The following is a 19,433-nucleotide window of genomic DNA, read 5'->3' on the forward strand; positions in this document are numbered from 1 at the left end:
AGAGGTTTTAAATAAACAGTAGAACAGTGTAGCATACTTTGTGATTATGCTTGGTCTTTCTTTGGTGCTGTTAAAACCACCATATCAAACCTGTTTATGAAATAGTAGTAAATCGCATTTTAAATCGCAAATCGCAATTTTGATCAGAAAAATCGCAATTAGATTTTTTCTCCAAATCGTGCAGCCCTATTTAAAATTGTTCAAATTATGTTATTAGCAATGCATATTACTAATTAAAAATTTAGTTTTTATATATTTACGGAAGAAAATTTACAAAATATCTTCTAATATCTTCCTAATGGTTTTTGGCATAAAATAAAAATTTTGACCCAGGCAATGTATTGCTGACTATTGCTGCAAATATACCCGTGCTACTACTGGTTTTGTGGTCCAGGGTTATATATGGAGGTGCATGAACCTAAATTATAATGCAAATGCACAATATTCTAATTTAAACCCTAATGAATCCCTGAAATATTAGGGACTTTCTCTGTAAGTTTTATTTGTATTTGAAACTATCTAACAGCCTTTGCAGTTGAATAGTACAATGCCTTAATGTATCATTAACATCCCTCATATGATGTTACCACAGGTGTGGCCATTGTCAACGGCTTGCTCCGGAATATGAAGCTGCTGCCACAAAGCTGAAAGGAACACTGCCTCTGGCAAAGGTGAGGAGTGATGGACCCGCCAGATCATATTACTCAGCTCAAATCTTCAGCCTACACAGACTCAGTCTGCAAGATTATAATTTTATATATGTTCATGTAGTGAATGTGTCTCTTTAATGATGTTTGTTCAGGTTGACTGCACTGAGAACTCAGAGACGTGTGAGCGTTTTGGAGTGAATGGGTATCCCACCCTAAAAATCTTCCGCAATGGAGAGGAAGCTGGATCTTATGATGGGCCCAGAACAGCAGGTTAATATTTTGTGTGAATACATACAGTACTTTTTCAAAGGATTGGGGTTGGTACGATTTTTTAAAATGTTTTCGAATGGTCTCTCATGCTCACCATGGCTGCATTTGTTTGATCAAAAATACAGCAAATATATTATAAAAATTTTCAGCAGACATTAGACCAGTCTTCAGTGTGATCCTTCAGAAATCATTTTATTTTGCTGGTTTGGTACCTTAAAGGGGTCATTGGATGCAAAACTAACTTTTACATGTTGTTTGAACATTAATGTGTGTTTGACAGTTTGTGTACACAACCACCCTACAATGATAAAAATCCACCCAGTGGTATTTTTTTAATCTTTAAAAGTAATTTCCCCTTTTTAAAATCAGGTCATTCTCAGCTTTTTGTCGTTGTGACGAAACACAGTTGATTGACATGAGCGCCTTACCTTGGACCCGTCCTCTCCGAGCTGAAACAGTCCGAATACGGTCACCATTGTGTCGACTCAGGTGCAGAGGAAGACTCTAATTGAGCGATTGAGGTGTTCTGTTGTTGGATGTAATAATGAACATAGCAGTTGTCATTTACTCTTGACATCTGAGCCGCTGAAGACACAGAGGACAACGTTACTTTTGTTTTTAAAGGTCCCATATTGTCAAAATCGAAATTTCCTGGCTTTTTTCATGATAACTGAGGTCTAGGGGCTATGTAACTACCATGAGTTTCAAAGCAGTCAATCCACAGTAAACTGCACACAGCCTGCTTAAAGTAGCTGTTTCTTTTCACGAAACGTTGTGACTTCCGTACAGATGTGACGTCCGATCTACTCAGTCACCGCCTTCAGTCACCACCCTGAACACCAACCACTGTCCCACCCTCCTTTTGTCAAACCCAGACAACATCACGTCCATTCCATTGTTGAGCAACAACAACACGAAAACAAGTCGAGAAAACGCTGTTCAGTCCATGGATGTCAGGAAACTACATCATTGCACAGGCTTCCGAACAACGTTAATATAAGAGACCAGTGGCAGTCAACTTCAGCCTCTTTCACACAGAGATTCCGGTAAATACACGGATAATGTGTCCCATGATTTGTTCCGGAGTTGTTTAATTTGGTTCATTCACAGTTGTTTTCCGGAATCTGTGCGTGCTTTACACACACCCCATAAAGACGTGTGACATTTGGATGTGAGATGTAATGCAACGCGTACGATTCACTAAACCTAAACTAACCTGAACAAACTGTGCTTCAGCGCTGATAGTGAGGAGCTGGCTCTGCCCGATCGCCGCTTTATTCCACTTTGCACATATTTTTTCGTTGTGAAGAGTCGCATGATAACGTGCATCATCACTACAATACTGCCTTTATGGTTCTGGCTTTTGTTCACACAGCGCTCATTCCCGTAATTTTCCAGAATCAGCGCGCATTGTGAAAGGGGCTTTACTAAAGCAACAGTTATGTAGCTTACTGCATTCGGTGTTTGAAAAAGAAAAAACATTAAAGATCATTCTGAAATATCCTGTTGAGTATCAGCAAGCTAGGCTCTCTCTATGGCTCTGAGCTCGCTTACAGCATACATGACGTAGTTACCTGTGGTTGGCCTGGCTGTGCGTCACTCAGAAAACAACAGGCCAATCAGAAGAGAGGCTCATGAATATTAATTAGATGGGCCAAAATTGACCTGTTTTTGACAGAGCTCCTAAAAAAGGAGCTGTAAAAATATATTGAGATGGATTTTGGCACTTATACCGCAAATATATATTCTTAAGGACATCAACAACTAAAGTAAACCTCCAGAAATGTGTACAATATGGGACCTTTAAAAGGAAAGCACCAAATCCGATCTGCATATGCGTCTATGTTCGTGTGAATCATTCGTGATGCATTAATAATGTTCTTGTTGGCAAGTTTCGCCGATAAACGCGGCTAAATGCAGCTAAATGCAGCTAAACACGGCTAAATGCGGCTAAAGTAAACATTACAGCTCGTAATCCCTCAGCAGAGAGGGGCGGGGTGAGCAGAGCTCATTTGCATTTAAAGGGCCCATGCGATAAAATGAGCTGATATTTTGCAGAGCTGATTTTGACAAGGTAAACACTACTATTGAGAATTTTTAACCAAAGTATATTAGAGACTTTTCGTTAAGACCCTAAAGAATCATATGAACTTGTGGAAAATGGGCATCCGATGACCCCATTAAGAAACATTTCTTGTTATTATCAATGTTAAAAATAGTTTTTTTTTTTTTAGATTCTTTGAATCCAGTAACATTATAAATCTCCTTGTTGTCATATTTGATCAATTAAATGCATGTTTGGTAAATCAAAAGAAAAAGATCTTACTGACCCCAAACTTTTGAACATCAGTGTGTTTTAATTTGTTGTTGCTTTTTTGGCTAAACTATTTTAGTTGCTTACTCATATCTTGATCTGAAACAGATGGCATAGTGAGCTACATGAAAAAGCAAGCAGGTCCAAGTTCTGTGGCTCTGCTCAGTGAGGCGGATTTGGATTCTTTTGTCGACAACTATGAGGCTAGTGTGGTGGGTGAGTTGAATTTGTAAAACCTGCCAAAACATCTTAAATCATTCCTGCAGCAGAAGCTCAAAACAAACCAGAGTTGACTTTTGCATTCATTTTCATCTCTACTGGAACTGAAGAAAGCTTAATTTCTTTCCTTTCTTGTTTTGCACTCTTGTCTCTTTGTTCATGGCTTTGCTCAGGCTTCTTCTCTGGGGAGGACAGTACACAGCTTGCAGAGTTTCTGAAGGTCTCCAGTGCCCTCAGGGACAGCTATCGATTTGCTCATTCCACTGATGTGGGAACAGGCCTAAAATACGGGGTAGATGGAGAGTAAGTATGACACAAAGCATGAAAGAAACAACTTTTTGAGAAACTGAGTGACCACTAGAGCGATATAAGTATGTCCCCGATGTCTCTTTTTCCATTTGCTGTCAGAAGTAGTGCTAACCAAGTTATATAGGCAGAAATATTTCTCAAATGTCATGCCATGTGTGATAAGATAAGGTACTTCTAAGGTAAGCTACCCAAAGATAAACAGGTGTAAAAGATGTTGAATGTCAGTTCTAATGACTGAAAATGTTAATATATGTTGTATCAAAATGAATTGAAATTTTTTAAAGAGGACATTGGATGCAAAATTCACTTATACATGGTGTTTGCATATAAATGTGTATTAGCAGTGTCTGGACACAACCACCCTACAATGATATAATGAAGACCCTAAAGAATCAAACAAACTTGTGGAAAATGGGCATCCAAAGATTTTGAGCATTTTCTTCTGTCTTTTCAATTCAGGTGTGTTCTGCTGTTTCGTCCCCCCCGTTTAAACAGCAAGTTTGAGGACAATGTGGTGAAATACACAGAGGCTGTTTCTGTTTCCTCTCTCCGTACATTCATCAGAGACAACGTGTACGTTTCTTTCATGCGTGTATATATTGTAGGTTATTGGTTAAACAGTTGGAACTCCACGTAAAATGCAACTCGGTCTATTGTGATTATGACTTATCATCTTGCTCTGCTTTTAGATTTGGTCTCTGTCCACATTTGACCACAGAAAATAGGGACATTCTGAAAGGAAGTGATCTGCTTACAGCATATTACAATGTAGATTACTTACGAAATCTCAAAGGCACAAACTACTGGAGGAACAGGTGAGCGCCCAATCATTGGAATATCAGTGGATTCCTTCTCTTTCTATCTGTTAATTTTTTCATGTTCTCTTTCAGAGTAATGAAGGTGGCGACACAGTTCCAGGATCGAGGTCTGAGTTTTGCAGTGGCAGATCGACAGGAGTTTCAGGATGAGCTTGAGGAGGAGTTTGGTTTGGGTTTGTCTGAGGGGGAAGATATTCCCTTCGTGACCATCCGGACCAGAGAGGGACACAAATACTCTATGCAAGAAGAATTCACGTGAGTTTTGCAACATGCTATTCTCTACGCACATTTGCATCCAGTAAGACATAATAGGTCAAATTGAGAAAAGGCTTTAGAATGTTTTGTGTTTGATTCTGTAGGCGAGATGGCAAGTCCTTGGAGAGGTTCCTGGAGGATTACTTTGCTAAAAGATTGAAGCGATATGTGAAATCTGAGCCTGTTCCAGAGTCCAATGATGATGCTGTCAAGGTACATGACCCTCTGAGGTGTTTTTTTGTTTTTATTTTTAAGATGAAAATGTTTTCTGGTATCCATCACTTATGTGGTTCCACAGGTTGTGGTTGCAGACACATTTGATGAGATTGTGAATGATCCAGAGAAGGATGTGTTGGTTGAATTTTATGCTCCCTGGTGTGGCCATTGCAAGAACCTGGAGCCCATATACACGGAGCTTGGAGAAAAGGTTTGTTAACACAATGTATATGTAGTATAATGCATTTTTATCAGGAGTTGAACATTTTTTAAATTTCTATAAAGGAAGTCATCAAGGCTGCATTTATTTGATCAAAAATATGGTAAAAGCTAATAATAATGTGAACTATTATAACAACTCAAAATATCTTTTATATTTTAATACATTTAAAAATTGTAATTTATTCCTGTGATGGCAAAGCTGAATTTTCAGCAACCATTACCCCAGTCTTCAATGTCACATGATCCTTCAGAAATCATTCTAATATGTAGATTTGCTGCTCAAGAAAGATTTCTTATTATTATTATTAATGGTAATGGGTTTTTTGATGAATAGAATGTTCAAAAGAACTGATCTTATTTGAAATACAAATAGTTTGTAACATTACAAATGTCTTGTACTTATACTTCCAGAATGAAAATTTCCTGAATTTACTCACCCCCATGTCGTCCAAAATGTTCATGTCTGTCTTTCTTCAGTCGAAAAGAAATAAGGTTTTTGTAAAACATTCCAGGATTTTTCTCTATATAGTGGACTTCAATGGTGGCCAACGGGTTGAAGGTCCAAATTATAGTTTCTATGCAGCTTTAAAGGGCTCTACTTGATCCCAGCCAAGGAATAAGGGTCTTATCTAGCAAAACAATTTGTCAGAAGAAAAATACAAATTTATAAACTTTTTAACCACAAATGCTCGTCTTGCACTAGCTTGATCTCACGCATTACATAGTCATGTAAGAAATTGGTGGAAAGAAAGTCAAGTGCCCTTAACAAAAAAAAAAAAGTAAAACAATGAGGTCAGATGATTTTGAAGTTTTTCACATTACCTAACCATTTTTAACCAAAGTTCACAGACGAAGAACTAACCACGTGTGACTTTTCCATCTTTATGTAATGCCTGAAGACGTGCATGTGCATCACAGAGCTAGTGCAAGACGAGCATTTGTTTTTAAAAGTATATAAATATGTAATTATTTTTAGATAAGACCCTTATTCCTCGGTTGAGATTGTGTAGAGCCCTTTGAAGCTGCATTAAAACTGCAATTTGGACATTCAACCCGCTGACCATTAACGAAGTCCACTATGTGGAGAGAATTCTGAGAATGTTTACCTCACAAACCTTAATTTCTTTACATCTAGAGTTGGCAAAGTACAGAGTTCGGTACTTTTGGTACTGAAATATTAAAAACGTCCATTTCCTGCTTACATTTGAGCGCTGTTGAGCATTTTGAGTAATTTTAAACACCGCTGATTGGCGATCATTGTAGCCAACCACAGTCATATCTGTTGAGCATGGGAACACTATGGCCAATCGGCTCAACGGTGCTCAAATGTGAGCGGGAAATGGATGTTTTTAAAATTTCAGTACCGAAAGTATCAAACCCGGTACTTTATGACAACTCTATTTACGACTGAAGAAAGAAAGACACAGACATCTTGGATGACATGGGAGTTTCATTCTGGAAGTGAACTACTCCTTTAATTCAATGCTCATTAATTCTTGCTGAATGAAAACATGAATTTCTTAAAAAAAAAAAAAAAACTCAGTAACTCTCAACAGTAGTGTATGTCAAGAAATAAAGCTTCTGTAGCCCAATAATGCTCATTATTTAGATTTTATTTTGTGTTTTTGTCTTAGCTCTCTGGGGACTCCAACATTGTCATTGCTAAAATGGACGCCACGGCTAATGATGTGCCACCAAATTATGATGTCCAAGGGTAACATTCTGTCTCTTTTTATGTCTCTAATCTATTTATAGTTCACTGCAACAAACATTCTGTGACATTCAGGTGTTTTTTTTTTTTTTATATTCATCCCTGTTTTGCCTAATCTGCAGATTTCCAACTATTTACTTTGTGCCCTCTGGACAAAAAGACCAGCCACAGCGATATGAGGTGAATATCATCATACACACACAAAGACAAATTACAATGTTACTTAAAGGAGTAAACTTATTTATTCACTTTATTTTTTTGATTAAATGTTACTGTCTTTCTTCAGTCAGAAATAAATGAATGAATTTTTGGAGGAAAACATTCTAGGATTTTTCTCCATACAGTGAAAGCCAATAGGATGAAGGTCCAAATTGCAGTTTCGAAGGGCACTACACAATCCCAGCCGAGGAATAAAGGTCTTATCTAGTAAAACGATGGGTCGTTTTCTAAAAAAAAAAAAATGTACATACTTTTTAACCACAAATGCTTAGCTGACTTTTCCTGACTACATAATGCATGAAGTCGAGCTAGCGCAAGGTGAGCATTTGTGGATATAACGTATAGATTTTTATGTTTTTAGAAAATGACTCCTTGTTTTGCTAGATAAGACCCTTATTCCTTGGCTGTGATCATGTAGAGCCCTTTAAAGCTGCATTGAAACTGCAGTTTGGACCTTCAACTGGTTGGCTCCCATTAAAGTCCACTATATGGAGAAAAATCCTGGAATGTTTTTCTCAAAAACCTTAATTTCTTTTCGACTGAAGAAGGAAAGACATCTTGAATGAAATGCGGGTGAGAAAATGATAAGGAAATCTTTATCCTGCGAGTGAACTAATCCACATTTTTGGTCCCGCAGGGTGGTCGTGAGGTTAGCGACTTCATCGCCTACCTAAAAAAAGAGGCCACAAATCCGCTCATCTTCGACGAATCAAGGGATGAACTGTAAACAAACAATAAGATGCTGAATTTAGCAGGTGGAGAAATGCACAAGCCCACTTCAGCCAAATAAGTCACTCGCAGCTATTCATGAAATCAATTGGGATCATCGAAGCACATGATAAAATGCATCACTTAGTCAATACACTACTGGACACATGATAAGGAATGTAGTTTATAGTTCAAATACTGTTTTTACATCACTTATTTAACAATCTGCTGCCAAGTCGCCTCAGTTTTCTTTTATTCTCTTGTCTTTTATAACAAAATGCACTGCATATGTGAAATATGCTAATTTTCTGTCTCTTTATTTAAAGAGAGACTGTTTATAGGTCACTTATTATCACAAACATGTTACTGTAGTGTCCTAAAGTGTTCCGCTGACTGAATGCTTTTGAGTTAAGAAGTTTGTACCTCACTTCTGACTGCTGGCTTAGTTTACAAAATGTTAATGCGTTGGTACGTTAGTTACACAATCTCTTCATAGGCCATTCAGATATTACTATAAAACTTTTTTCAGTCTACAGGATGTGTTAGAGATTCTGTAAGATAACAGTCTTTGAAAAGAATTGGGGTACCTCTACTACCTCCTCATGTCTGTCTTATCAAATCAAATGTCTGTAAGGGTTTATCTTGGATCGCTTCCTCCATCCATACATGTGAGGATGTGAGATGTTAACAGCTGCTCCCAGGCTAGTAATCTTTTAGAAGTCTTACACTTCTTGAACTGTTTATGTCATCAAAAGGAAGAGTGTTTTATGTTTGCAGACATAATAAAGAAATGGACAGACACCTGATTGTGTGTGTATTGTAGCATATTTTTGTTGTATATTTGTAGTATTGCTCTAAACTGGGTTACTTTTATATTTGAGCTATATTATTATCAATAATATTAGTATTACAAGTAGACCCATTTGTTGGTTTCTACTTAAATGTTAGTACATTAATTTTAATATTATATGGTAATTGTATGATTATATGGTCATTTAAACTGGTTAACAATTTTTAAGTCTTTACTGTGATATTTTTTTTCCCATTTATATTTGATAAAATATTTTTAAAATGTTATATAGTGTAGATTAGAGACGTGGATACATTTTCATACATATTTCAATTTTTTTTTAAATTAGTTTATACTTAAATTTCAGTGCATTATTTTTAATATTACCTTAATATTATTGTCATATTTTTTCCATTATTTTTTATAATTTTTTTATAGTGTAGATGTGAGACAGTGATACATTTATATATATATATATATTCTTACTAATTTTGTAATTGGTTTATACTTAAATGTTAGTACATTATTTTTATTATATTATATTACCTTATATGGTAATTTAAACTGGTTAACAATTTCAGTGTTTACTGTCATATTTTTTTTTGTCAAATATAGTGTAGGCGTGAGACATTGATACATTTTTATATTCTTTTTTGTTATTAGTTAATTTTAAAAATATATATTTTTAATATTACCTTATATGGTAATTTAAACTGGTTAACAATTTCAGTTTATACTGTAATATTTTTTTCCATTATTTGTTTCAGATATTTTTTTTAAATATTTTATAGTGTACATTTTTATATATGTTCTTATGAGTTTTTTTTATTGGTTTATACTTTAAATTTTAGTACATTATTTTTAATAATACCTTATGGTAATTTAAACTGGTTAACAATTTCAGTTTTTACCTTCGTATTTATTTCCATAATTTTTTTCAAATATTTTATAAAATATTTTTAAAATGTTTTATAGTGTAGACGTGAGACGTTGATAAATTTTGATATTCTTTTGATTTTTTTTATTAGTTTATAGGCCTACTTAAATTTTAGTACATTATTTTTAATGATACCTTATATGGTAATTTAAACTGGTTAACAATTTCAGTTTTTACTGTAATATTTCTAAAGTATTTTATATTGTAGATGTGAGACATTGATACATTTTGATATGTTCGATTTTTTTTGGATTTATTGTTTTTTACTTACATTTTAGTACATTATTTTTAATATTACCTTATATGGTAATTTAAACTGGTTAACAATTTCAGTTTTTACTGTCATATTTTTTCCATTATTTTCTCAAATATTTTATAAAATAGTTTTTAAAATGTTTTATAGTGTAGATGTATGACGTTGATCAATTTTGATATATATTCTTTTATATTTTTTTTATTAGTAACTTTTTAAAAATATTACCCTATATCGTAATTTAAACTGGTTAACAATTTCAGTTTTTACTGTCTTTTAAAATATATATATATATTTTATGAAATATTTTTTTTAATTTTTCATAGTGTAGAAGTAATATATAAATTCTTTCGATTTTGTTTATTGGTTTATGCTTAAATTTAGGCACATTATTTTTTATAATACCTTATATAGAAATTTAAAATGGTTAACAGTTTTTTTCAGTTTTTACTTTCATAATTTTTTAATTATTTTTTTCAAATATTTGATCAAATATTTTTTTTAATTTTTATAGTGTAAACGTGAGAAGTTGATAATATTTGATTTTTTTTACTTTGGATTTTATTAGTTTATTTTACAATTTAGTACATTATTTTTTATAATACCTTATATGGTAATTTAAACTGGTTAACAATTTCAGTTTTTACTGTCATATTTTGTTCCATTATTATTATTTTTCAAATATTTGATAAAATAATTTTTTATAGAGTAGATGTGAGATGTTGATAAATTTTGATATATATTTGTTTGATTTTTTTGTTAGTTTATATTAAAATTTTAGTACATTATTTTTAATATTACCTTATATGGTAATTTAAACTGGTTAACAATTTCAGTTTTTACTGTCATATTTTTTTCCATGATTATTTTTCAAATATTTGATTTGGTTTATAGTGTAGATTTGAAACGTTGACATACATTTTGTTATATACTTTTTTCCGGGTTTTTTATGTTAACTATTTTTTAGTTAATATAAAGGAGTATAATTGTTTACCAAAATGTGGATTTTGCTTTTTTGGATGTTAATCTGAAATTGGGTATTTAATTATTTGTAAGTAAAATACAAGTTTTTATCAAGGAAATCTTCATCATGACAGCTATTACAAGATTCTTTCGAGAACTTTTCAGTTCTGCTCCAGTCTACACCCGCCCACAAGCGTCGCTGAGCTTTTCTTTGATTGGAGGAGATATGTGTATGTCAAAGGCGTCTCGCTTCCTTATTGGTCCACTGTGTTGCTGAATCCCCAGCCACGCCTCGTCCATCCTCTCCTCTTACTGTTGTGCGCGTTGTCCGGTACCGGTGATCAACCACGCCGCAAAAATGATGGGCCGACCGGTTCTTGTGCTTAGTGAGTGCTTATTTCTTTATTCCATCTGTAAATTCTCAAGTGTAGCTTTCATATGAGCCGCTGCCGGACTCGGTAACAGTTTGAATAAGAGTTTTATTCATGCGGCGGTGCTAGAATGCTAAGCTAACTAGTGTGGCACGGGGGCCTCGCGTGTCTGACAAGCTCATGTCAGTGTTCAGATTAGTCATTGTGTTAGCCTCGTAGCTAACATTGCTTATTAATAGTAATTTTATTTAAGCGGTTGCACCACAAGTTACAGAGTCAATAATAAAACTAGTGCTGCTCAGTTCTCAGACATTTGCTGCCTTTATGAGGCAGTCGATTTTGTCTAACGGAGGTTTTAAAGTAATGAATTAGCGTGAGGCTAACGGCACAGAGGGAGTGCAGACCTGAGCCTGAGCTGCACCCTTTTCATATGCGCAGACATATAACGTTATTGAAATGTTCTCAGTTATGTCAAATATTCAATTTATGTTTGATTTTAGATCATTGTGTTTTACAATTTTTTTTTTCTAAACAAATAAAATAGGGTTCGTCATATTAAACCGGTTTAACACACACTGGCTCTGTTTCTGTTCATAACAGGTCAGAACATCAAGAGAGAATCTGGACGAAAGGTCCAGATAGGAAACATCACTGCGGCTAAGGTTGGTCTCGTTTATTTATTTATTTATTTATTTATTAAAAGACAAAATCACTTATTTGCTTTATCTTGTCTTTTCAGACCATAGCAGACGTCATCAGGACATGTCTGGGACCAAGGGCTATGATGAAGGTGTGTTTCTGGTGTTTAGTCCACGCTTGTGTTTTGGTGCATTGTCTATTGTAAGATAAAACATGATATTGCTCTATAAAGATGTTTGATGAAATGTTTTCTCATTTGTGTGCAGATGCTTCTGGATCCCATGGGTGGTATCGTCATGACCAATGATGGCAATGCCATTCTGAGAGAGGTGATCATGAACCCCGCTCCATTAACTTGTAAAACGAAATGTGTTTTGTATTTATTAAATATTAATATAATGTTCCCTCTGTTTTGTGGCATTCAGATCCAAGTCCAGCACCCTGCTGCCAAGTCTATGATTGAGATTAGCCGCACACAGGATGAGGAGGTTGGAGATGGGACCACCTCTGTGATTATTCTGGGTGAGGATCATCAATGTTCTCACTCTGTGTCTGTGAAATTATACAGAACGACTTGAATGTGTTCTCGAATAATAACTTTAATAATTTGGTAATATTAAAATAATACATTATTTTGTTTAAAAATAATTAACAGGAACATTAATATTAAATGTTTATATTAGTGCTGGACAATGATTAATCATGGTTAATCGCATCTAAAATAAAAGTTTTTGTGTGCATAATACGTGTATGTACTGTGTATATTTATGTCCACTGTATATACTATATGCATGCATATATTATTATATACATGTATATATTTAAGAAAAATGTTTTTGTATATATAATATATTTGTATGTAATAAAAATATTATGAATATAAATATATGCATGTAAATATTTTCAAAATATATACTGCATGCGTGTATATATACAGCACACACATATGTTATGTAGGCAAAAACTTTTATTTTGGATGCCCAGCACTAGTTTATATGTTAATATTTAATTTGTTTAGTAGTGTTTAAAGTGCTCAAATTCTAACTTGACATTCTGTGTATAGCGGGTGAGATGCTGTCCGTGGCTGAGCAGTTTCTGGAACAGCAGATGCATCCTACCGTGGTGATCAGTGCATACAGACAAGCTCTGGATGACATGTTGAACATACTCAAAGACATCAGGTAATCTCACATACAACCAGTTAAATTGATTTGTATGTGGAATGGTTCACCTAATAATTAACATTTGCTAAAAATTACTCAACCTCAGGTCATCTAAGAAGCAAATGAGTTTGTTTCTTCAGAACAGATTTGGGGCATTATATCACTTGTTCACTAATGGAGCCTCTCTAGTGAATGGGTGCCATCAAGAGTCTAAACAGCTGATCAGTTACAACTCCAGTCAAACAGTTACTGTCTTGTAAAGCGAAAATCTGCACATTTGTAATAAATCTATCATTAAGACTTTTTAAAAATAAAATCAATGCTTGTGGCTAAATGCAAGATTCTCTAGAGAAAAAGTAATTTTGTCTGAATCAGGAGAGAAAAATGTACAAATCAAGCACCGATTATAAGTGGAAACGGTTCTAAACATATGTTGGTGGATTTGATGTGAGAGGGCAATAGGAGATGAATATGGATTGACTTATTGAACCATACTTTTCAATGATTTGTCCTTACAAACATGCACCTTTTTACTTCACATGATGTTAAATTGATGCGCACTGGTGTCGTGAATTATTGTGATGTTTTTATCAGCTGTTTGGACTCTCATTCTCACGGCACCCATTCACTCTGTGTCACCCCCCCGCCCCCCTTGAACGTCAAGTTCATTTTATTTTCGATATAGCGCCAGATCACAATAGACGTCATTTAAGGTTATCTTTCCTATAGAACAGGTCTATACATTGTTCTTTTATTAAACAAACTAAATTGCCTTATGTTATTTATCTTATTTACACTGCGGCATGTCATTTCTTACCCTACATGGTCGCACGTTTACAATGTCTCCTACAATGAAAACACGGATTGGATCGCGGACTCCATTCATAAAAACCGAATTTACTATAGCGCGAAATGCCACGTAATTCATCGATTTTTGGATTAATAAATCAAAAGTTGGTCTGTCACTTAATTCAAATCGCGATATGGACTAGTGTCTGTGAAAACTGAAATGGGGAAAACCTAGGGGAAACACTGACTCTAGAGAAACCATAGAAGAAGAAACAAAGTCATCTACATTTTGGATGGACTTAGGATGAGGACTTTCCATTTCAGGAAATTTTTGTCATTGGCTAAATCATGTCTTTAAGCTGCAGAGTTTTATCGGATCTTTGCCTGTAGTAGGTTGAGATGTTTCAGTGATCTGAAGTCTTTTTTTGTACATTTTCATCCCCCTTATAGCACTCCAATAGATGTGAATAATCGTGACATGATGTTGAAGATAATAAACTCTGCCATCAACACCAAAGCGCTCAGCCGCTGGTCCACCTTGGCCTGTAACATTGCTCTAGATGCTGTTCGTACAGTTGAGCTGGAGGAAAACGGACGCAAGGAGATCGACATAAAGAAATATGCCAAAGTTGAGAAGGTAGGGCACAGCCTAGAGAATTTAGTATTTTTTTTTTCTTAAAGTCAACCTGAAATTGAAAGAAACTATATATTCTTACTTTGTTTTACTGTGTATATGCAGAAATTTGGTCTTAAATATGATTCCAGAATGTTTTTTTTGTCATAAATTTTAATCAGAACAAAATGACTTGCACTTAATCAGATCTTTTTTTAATGTCACTTAAGGTGCGGACTGTTGGATAGTATTAACCACTATACAAAATACATGATCTAATTCATTCTTAATGGATAAAATTAGTACCTGCGTTTTATGTTGACTTTGAACAGCGATTAAATGTTATGCAGTGTATATATACCTAATTGCACTTTTTGTGTGTGAATAGGTGCCTGGTGGCTTCATTGAGGACTCATGTGTGCTGAGGGGGGTGATGGTAAATAAGGATGTAACTCATCCCCGTATGCGAAGACTCATCAAGAACCCCAGAATTATTCTACTGGACTGCTCCCTGGAGTACAAGAAGGGTGAGAGTCAGGTGAGGTGTTGTCTAAGTCCAGAATCTTCTTCTGAGTGCTTATTTAAAAATGTCTAAAACACTGACTGTTAGCCTCTCGCTCTTCTTAGACTGATATTGAGATCACTCGAGAGGAAGATTTTGCCCGCATTCTGCAGATGGAGGAAGAGTACATCCAGCAGATCTGTGAAGACATTATTCGTCTCAAACCTGACTTGATCTTTACTGAAAAGGGCATCTCTGGTATATATATATATTTATGAGCACTCATGCAGTCATGTGCATTTTTTTTATATTTTTTTTTAAAGGTCATGTGCGTTTATTAATTTTTCATCTCTCTAGATCTGGCTCAGCACTATCTGATGAAAGCAAACATCACTGCAATCCGTCGTGTCAGAAAGACGGACAACAACCGTATTGCAAGGTACAGAAATATTTGCTTTTGTCAATATTTTTCTAACCATTTCATCAATGGTTATTTTGCCAGACATGCATGCACAAAATGTAATTTTTCCCCCCTCATTATTCCAAGGTTCCCACGTCGCTAGGAAACATGGAAATAATAGGAAATTTAAAATGTGAAAATCTTAAAAATAAATCTTAAAATGTTAATCACGGTGGTTATGAATTGTATTTATCTATGTCTTGTTGAGTCACCTAGACATTACTTGTGTAGAGTAATGATGTCTGATTTGTGACTGACAATCATTTGATTCTTTTTAATGAATTTGGCAAAATGGTTTACAATTTGGCATCAATGATTCATTAGTGAATGGTTTATTTGAATTAATTTAGTATTTATATATTGTTTTTATGTTTCTGTATGTCTTTTTAGTTTCAGAAGTTTTAGTACTTAAACTTATTCATTTCAGTTTTTAATGTTATAATTAAGTTTATCTAATACATTTTGAGCAATTTTTTTAAATTGCAGAAAACAATAAGGCTTTTTTTTTTAGTTTTAGTTAAGAATAGCTAAACTGATGGTTCTTAATGATGGTAGCTTAAAAAGTTAGTTCACCCAAAAATGAAAATTATCGGTAATTACGCTCCCTTATGTTGTTTCAAACCTCTAAGACCTTCATTCATCTTCGGAACACAAATTAAGATATCTTTGATGAAATCTGAGAGTTTTGCTGACCCTGTATAGATAGCAACGCAACTAAAATTTTCAAACGGCCCAATGCAGGCTTTAATTTTTGGGCAGACTATCGCTTTACAAATCCTTAACTAATAATCAGAAACTACTGGTTAAGTTATGGAAATTTATTTAGGAAGCGTGGCAGTACTTTAACTCTCTACTTCTGCTTGTCTCTCTCAGAGCATGTGGTGCACGTATTGCCAGCAGAACAGACGAGCTCCGTGAAGAGGATGTGGGGACAGGAGCTGGCCTGTTTGAAGTGAAGAAGATCGGCGATGAGTATTTCACCTTTGTGACAGAGTGTAAAGACCCCAAAGCCTGTACCATTCTGCTCAGAGGAGCCAGCAAGGAGATCTTAGCGGTGAGAAAAGACAGAATAGGGAACCAAGTAGATGAGACTGGGGGCACTGTTAAAAATTCATGACTATGCAATGCTCAGAGGAAGATTAATGAGAATGTGTTTTTTTTAATCGTTATAAAGACTCTTACAAAGATCTCTATGGTGAGAGCGGCCCTCAGGAAGAGGTGCTTAGATAATTCAACAGGCCATTTGTTGAATATTTGATCAGCTCAGCCAGAGTATCAGGGGATTTTGCGCAGGTTAATTGACTTGTCACTGTCTGACTGATGATCTTTCTCAGGAAGTGGAGCGGAATCTGCAGGATGCCATGCAGGTCTGTCGTAACGTCCTTTTGGACCCGTATCTGTTGCCAGGCGGCGGAGCAGTGGAGATGGACGTGTCCCGTCGGCTGACGGAGCGCTCGCGAGCACTGACCGGTGTAGAGCAGTGGCCGTACCGTGCTGTGGCTCACGCCCTCGAGGTCATCCCACGTACACTCATCCAGAACTGTGGAGCCTCAGCGATACGTGTGCTCACTTCCCTTAGGGTAAGTTGATTCAAAAGCACAATTCTTGTATTTCAGCATGTTGCTGCTTCTCTCATGGTGTTAAAGTGTTTCTCATCTCTTTTTCAGGCCAAGCACACTCAGGAGGGCAACACCTCATGGGGTATCAATGGAGAGACAGGAGTTCTTGCAGATATGGAGCAGCTGGGGATCTGGGAACCGCTGGCAGTTAAAGCCCAAACATACAAAACTGCAGTTGAGGTAAAAAGGCACACATACAGTGAGGGGTACAAAATATTTGAAACATTTAAATATATTCAAATATCTACGTTTGCCCACTGACAAAAAAAGATCAGTCTGTAACTCTAATGGTAGGTTTATTTGAACAGTGAGAGATTAAACAACAAAATTTTTTTTAAAAAGTTATACATTGATTTGCATTTTAATGATTGAAAGAGCTGTTCAAGAATGTCAGGAACAATATTGTAGACCTACACAAGGCTGGAATAAGCTGCAAGACCATTGCCAAGCAGCTTGGTGAGAAGGTGACAACAGTTGTTGCCATTATTTGCAAATGGAAGAAATACAAAGTAACTGTCAGTCTCCCTCGGTCTGGGGCTCAATGCAAGATCTCACCTCATGGAGTTTCAGTGATTATGAGAAAGGTGAGGAATCAGCCCAGAACTACACGGGAGGATCTTGTCGGTGATCTCAAGGCAGCTGGAACCATAGTCACCAAGAAAACAATTGGTAACACATTACGCCGTGAAGGACTGAAATTCTGCAGCGCCCGCAAGGTCCCCCTGCTCAAGAAAGCACATGTTCAGACCCATCTGAAGTTCACCAGTTAACATCTGAATGAGTCAGAGGAGAACTGGGTGAAAGTGTTGTGGCCCTACAAAATCAAGCTCTTTGGCATCAACTTAACTTGCCGTGTTTGTCAGAGGAGCAATGCTGCCATCAATGATGGAGGTGGAAACATTTGCTTTGGGGGTGTTTTTCTGCTAAGGGGACAGGACAAATGATGGACAGGATATGTACCATCAGGGCATCATGTACCAGCATGACAAAGACCCAAAACACACAGCCTAGGCAATAAAGGAGTGGCTCAAGAAGCAGCGCATTAAAGGTCCTTGAGTGGCCTAAATCTATACCTTAATCCTATAGAAAATCTGTGGAGGGAGCTGACGGTTCAAGTTGCTAGACGCCAGCCTTGAAACCTTAATGATTTGGAGAGGATCTGCTAAGAGTGGGACAAAATCCCTCCTCAAGAGTTGTGCAAACCTTGTGACCAACTACAAAAAATGTCTGACCTCTGTGCTTGCCAAAGATGGTTTTGCCACCAAGTACTAATTAATGTTTTGCAAAGGGGTCAAATACTTATTTCACTCATTAAAATGCAAATCAATTTAAAACTTTTTTTGAAATGCATTTTTCTGAATTTTTTGTTCTCTCTCACTGTTTAAATTAATCTATCATTAAAATTATAGACTGATCGTTTCTTTGTCAGTGGACAAACATACAAAATCAGCAGGGGATCAAATACATTTTTTCCTCACTGTACTTACTGAGGAAAAACTGATTTAGATTCCATGCGGAGCTCTTATGTGACTTAATGGCTTCTCGTTTTCCACTTTTAATTAGACGGCCGTCCTGTTACTGCGCATTGATGACATCGTTTCTGGTCACAAGAAGAAGGGAGAAGACCAGGCGGGTGGTGCACCAATGGAGGACAAGGAGTAGAGGAACAGGAAACACATGGATGAAGGAACAAGAGTTCAGAAAGGACAGTAATGCAGCAAATGAAGAGCAAATATACACAAGCATTTAATAGTGCAAAACTCCATTTTCCAACAGAATGTTCTCATCAGAAAGCCATTTGCACTGTTGCTCGTGTTGTGTCATTAGGCCAGAAGCTCTTCTCCCCTCATTTGTTTTTTTTTTCTCTAAGGCAAATGAAACAAATCTGGATTGGATTAGGATGTGTTTGTGCTAGTATCTCTGTGCTTCACTTTGCTGGTATTGTTACTTTGTATTTCCTACCGGTGATAAATTGCAATATCGGACCATGTGCTTTTGATTTTTTTGCTGTGCTGAACCCTCTACACAAATTGAATATAAATTAAGGTATTTCTTACAACACCTTGGTAGTTTACCATGATGATGTATTGAACATTTTTCACAGAAGCTTTGCAAACTCCCCCCTAAAAAAGTCACACAGAACACTTCACATTTTAAAATTTATTTAACAGTTTAAATAAATGTTTACATGCATTCAAATTAACCTCCCATTTTCCCAAATGCAGCATTTTAAAATGAGGTTCAGTTCGTTAACATTAATGCATTAGGTATCATGAACTAACAATGAACAGCATTGACTAAGAAATGTACGTTCATAATATATTAACACAAATATTTATGTATTTAGTGTATGTAGAAATAACTATTACAAGCTAACAAAAAGCAACACTGACCAAAGCTTTGCTGCAAATGTTGGTTACCTC

The 19,433-nt window shown here is 35.7% G+C and overlaps 2 protein-coding genes across 2 annotated transcripts in view; both read left to right on the forward strand.

Annotated features, from left to right (window-relative positions):
• pdia7 (protein disulfide isomerase family A, member 7) overlaps positions 1-8,717 on the forward strand; it is an 11,010-nt gene extending 2,293 nt beyond the window's left edge. The window contains exons 2-13 of the mRNA XM_073847085.1: positions 593-671; positions 803-920; positions 3,343-3,450; positions 3,627-3,756; positions 4,222-4,335; positions 4,452-4,577; positions 4,653-4,835; positions 4,940-5,048; positions 5,134-5,262; positions 6,908-6,987; positions 7,107-7,164; positions 7,841-8,717. Of these exons, the coding sequence (XP_073703186.1) occupies positions 593-671; positions 803-920; positions 3,343-3,450; positions 3,627-3,756; positions 4,222-4,335; positions 4,452-4,577; positions 4,653-4,835; positions 4,940-5,048; positions 5,134-5,262; positions 6,908-6,987; positions 7,107-7,164; positions 7,841-7,930 (1,324 nt within the window). The 3' untranslated portion in view covers positions 7,931-8,717. The remainder of the gene's footprint in view (positions 1-592; positions 672-802; positions 921-3,342; positions 3,451-3,626; positions 3,757-4,221; positions 4,336-4,451; positions 4,578-4,652; positions 4,836-4,939; positions 5,049-5,133; positions 5,263-6,907; positions 6,988-7,106; positions 7,165-7,840) is intronic.
• A 2,427-nt stretch (positions 8,718-11,144) lies between these two features.
• Positions 11,145-19,000, forward strand: cct3 (chaperonin containing TCP1, subunit 3 (gamma)). The gene is made up of 14 exons (XM_073846730.1): positions 11,145-11,240; positions 11,826-11,887; positions 11,965-12,015; positions 12,131-12,193; positions 12,290-12,386; positions 12,928-13,045; positions 14,267-14,453; positions 14,818-14,967; positions 15,057-15,189; positions 15,289-15,370; positions 16,265-16,445; positions 16,726-16,971; positions 17,059-17,190; positions 18,574-19,000. The coding sequence occupies exons 1-14, from the start codon at positions 11,213-11,215 to the stop codon at positions 18,670-18,672; spliced, it is 1,629 nt and encodes a 542-aa protein (XP_073702831.1). The 5' UTR covers positions 11,145-11,212; the 3' UTR covers positions 18,673-19,000.
• Positions 19,001-19,433: the final 433 nt, after the last annotated feature.

The sequence above is a fragment of the Garra rufa genome, chromosome 9 (genome assembly GCF_049309525.1).
Source record: "Garra rufa chromosome 9, GarRuf1.0, whole genome shotgun sequence".
Lineage (NCBI taxonomy): Eukaryota > Metazoa > Chordata > Actinopteri > Cypriniformes > Cyprinidae > Garra > Garra rufa.